This window comes from Chrysochloris asiatica, unplaced genomic scaffold (genome assembly GCF_000296735.1).
Source record: "Chrysochloris asiatica unplaced genomic scaffold, ChrAsi1.0 scaffold00032, whole genome shotgun sequence".
Classification (NCBI taxonomy): Eukaryota; Metazoa; Chordata; class Mammalia; order Afrosoricida; family Chrysochloridae; genus Chrysochloris; species Chrysochloris asiatica.
In genome coordinates this window covers 22,015,284-22,018,728 of record NW_006408550.1, presented here as the reverse complement: position 1 = coordinate 22,018,728, position 3,445 = coordinate 22,015,284, and the positions used below count along the sequence as shown (strand labels likewise).

General features: G+C 41.8%; 1 protein-coding gene across 1 annotated transcript in view; it reads left to right on the top strand.

Annotated features, from left to right (window-relative positions):
• The window catches only part of GPR37 (G protein-coupled receptor 37 (endothelin receptor type B-like)), a 31,082-nt gene extending 27,729 nt beyond the window's left edge, over positions 1-3,353 (top strand). Inside the window, exon 2 of the mRNA XM_006859339.1 lies at positions 2,535-3,353. Within this exon, the coding sequence (XP_006859401.1) occupies positions 2,535-3,353 (819 nt within the window). The remainder of the gene's footprint in view (positions 1-2,534) is intronic.
• The last annotated feature ends 92 nt before the right edge of the window (positions 3,354-3,445 follow it).

Genomic DNA, 3,445 nt, shown 5'->3' with positions numbered 1-3,445 from the left:
TGTTTCATTACATTGATTATAATCCCCTCCATATACCATCAGTTAAAAGTATTTCTCTCTATCCACTTTAGCTTTTTTAAAAAACACACAAACAAAAAAACCCACTCAGACATATATAATAAATTACATCTCCAAAGGGCACATTCTGCAAGTCTGCTCCTGGCCACCAGTTCTTAGTCCTTCTCTTCTTCAGTGATGAATACTCCAAATTTATTAATTTTACTGCTTACCTGTTTGTCAAATATCATAATGGTCCCCTCCCTTGCCACTACCACTGCCTTAGTTTGTTATTGTTGTTGTTAAGTGCCATTGAGTCGGTTCTGACCTATAGCGACCTTGGTTCTGAGGAGTGGCTGGTAAGCTTGAACCACTGACCTTGTGGTTCGAACCGACTTTTTCAGTCCAGCACATAAACCTGCAGTGCCATACCAGGACTCCTACTTCAGGATAGATTTGCTTATTCTATGTCTGATCCCATAACTGGTTGTTTACTTTGGCACACAAGCTCATAGTGACATGTTGTTGTTTACATACTGTGTGATTTTTTATTTTGAACTTATGTTCCCTTAAATCTTATCAGTGGGATTTCTCTGACCTGGGTTTTAAGTACATTCTTCCAAAGATGATGGTTTGTGTTTGCTTTTACCAGGTGCTGACAGCAACTTTAAATTGCATTTGGGGGTTTTCTGAGCCATAGATACGGTTTGACTTCTGTCCCTAATACCTTGTAAGTTCAGGCCCCTGGTTAGGAGTTTGCGAGGTTTTTTTTTCTCTTCTTCTTCTTCTTCACTTTTTTCTCCCTAGCTCCCTATTTCTGTCTTCTTTCTTCTACACCACTGAAAATGTCACTTTTTATGAAATTCTAAATTAGTAAGGGGGATCTTTGACGAACTCCCCACTGTGTCAGCCCTAGTGTTGTCTCCTCACTCTGTGTACCTGGTCACTTGGCCCTGTCCTTCTAGGTAAACCTAACTTGGATTCCTCACCAGGGCAAGCACCCAGCAACAGGAAGGACCACTGACTTCTGTGAAATTTGTTTTCTCATTGATTCTGGTCTCCAGAGAAGTTCTCTTCTTTGTTTTCCATAGCATATGTATTTGAAAGTAATCCTATTTTATTTGACATGTAGAAGACATTGCCCCTTAGAAACAGTAAGTTCCTGAATGCCTGCTGTGTGTCTGTCAGACACAGTACTGACCCCGTCATCAGGGATTATGACCATCCTTTTCAGTAATGGAAATGACATTTATTCAACTCTCTTTACTCCTTGTGTAGATTTCCAGGCACTTTCGTGGTGACTGAAATTCTTGGACTCTCTATGTTCTCATCTATAAAATAATGGTATTACCAAAAACAAAAACAACTACTGCCCCCCCCCCCACACACACACACACAACCCAGAGGGAATGGGAGCAAATACTGTTGAATGATGGTGCATGGAGGAGATTGTAATCATTGCAATAAAATGATGGTGTAAAGCCATGTACTCCCATGTGAATTATCACTCAGTTCACAATAATAATAATAAAAAAGTATACTAAACAAAACCCAAAAAACAGGAATGGTATCGGACTAGCTGATCACTAAATATTTTTCCAGTTCCAGCTTTCTTAGACTCCTGAACCATTAAATTTTTTTTTTTTAATTGAACCATTAAATTTTGTTTTTCTACTATCAAGTTAACATGGGGAGGTGTGGATGGCTAATGTTCTTGGCTGCTAATGACAAGGTTCAAGGTTTGAGTCCACTCAGTAATGCATTAGAAGAAAGTCCTATGGATCTATAGGCAGTCTCTGGTTTATCAACAACTGACTTATGTACAACCCATAGTTATGAACCTACCCCTGAGAAACCTATCGTATTAAAAATTCAAGGTACACATGAAGGTTTGTAATAACAAGCGGGCACTATGTGACATGCACGAAAACATTATTGTTGCTGTATTATGTCAAAGATGTTTAAGTGTGCCTGGAAGTGTTTGATGTTTTTTCTGCACTGTGTATTCTGTACGTAGACAGACATTGGACTTGTTGTTAAGTGCCGTTGAGTTGGTTCCAACCCATAGCCACCCTGTATAGGGTTTCCAAGGAGCAGCTGGTGAGCTTGAAGTGCTGACTTTGTAGTTTGGCGCATTAACCCAGAGCACCACACCAGGAGTCCTGGACTGAGTGATGTTAAAATACAAACTGTAGCTAAATGTTCTGACTAAGAAGTCACCTTCAGAAATGGAACTCCTTTGTCATTGGGGGGCTGCCTGTACTTCAAAAACACAAACAACCCAGTCATTGAAAACACTAGGAAGTGCAGTTGTATTCTGACACACATGCATGTGTCTCCTTGAGTCAGAATCGAGTCCCACAGATTTATGCTTCTTCGGATCCAGCTGAAGTCACCAACTTCAGCTCAATTCCCTGTGCCCTGTTCCAGGACATTATTTCTGATTTGTACTGTTTTTACCAATCTCTATTTATTTCCTCGTGCTTTGATCTGGCATAGACGACAAGAAATAAATGCGTTCTCTGTTCCTCTCGCAGGTTGCTTCCCTTGGCGTCACCACGTTCACCTTGTGTGCGCTCTGTATAGACCGCTTTCGTGCTGCCACCAATGTACAGATGTACTATGAGATGATCGAAAACTGTTCGTCAACAACTGCCAAACTTGCTGTTATTTGGATTGGTGCTCTCTTGCTTGCTCTTCCCGAAGTTGTTCTCCGCCAGCTGAGCAAGGAGGATTTGGGATTTAGCGGCCGCGCCCCTGCAGAACGGTGCATCATCAAGGTCTCTCCAGATTTGCCGGATACCATCTATGTGTTAGCCCTCACCTACGACAGCGCGAGGCTCTGGTGGTATTTTGGCTGCTACTTCTGTTTGCCCACACTCTTCACCATCACCTGCTCTCTAGTGACTGCAAGGAAAATCCGCAAAGCAGAGAAGGCCTGCACGCGAGGGAATAAGCGGCAGATTCAACTTGAAAGCCAGATGAACTGTACAGTCGTGGCTTTGACCATTTTGTATGGATTTTGCATCATTCCTGAAAATATCTGTAACATTGTTACTGCCTACATGGCTACAGGAGTTTCACAACAGACAATGGACCTTCTGAATATCATCAGCCAGTTGCTTTTGTTCTTCAAGTCTTGTGTTACCCCAGTTCTCCTTTTCTGTCTTTGCAAACCCTTCAGCCGCGCCTTTATGGAATGTTGCTGCTGCTGTTGTGACGAGTGCATTCAGAAGTCCTCAACAGTGACCAGTGATGACAATGACAACGAATACACCACGGAACTTGAACTCTCGCCTTTCAGCACCATACGCCGTGAAATGTCCACTTTTGCTTCTGTTGGAACTCACTGCTGATAGACAACAGTATTTGGTTCTGTTAGAGTTGTTTTTGATATCCCGTGAATGTTTTTACGTCATATTTTTCCTTACAGGGAAAATATGCAAAA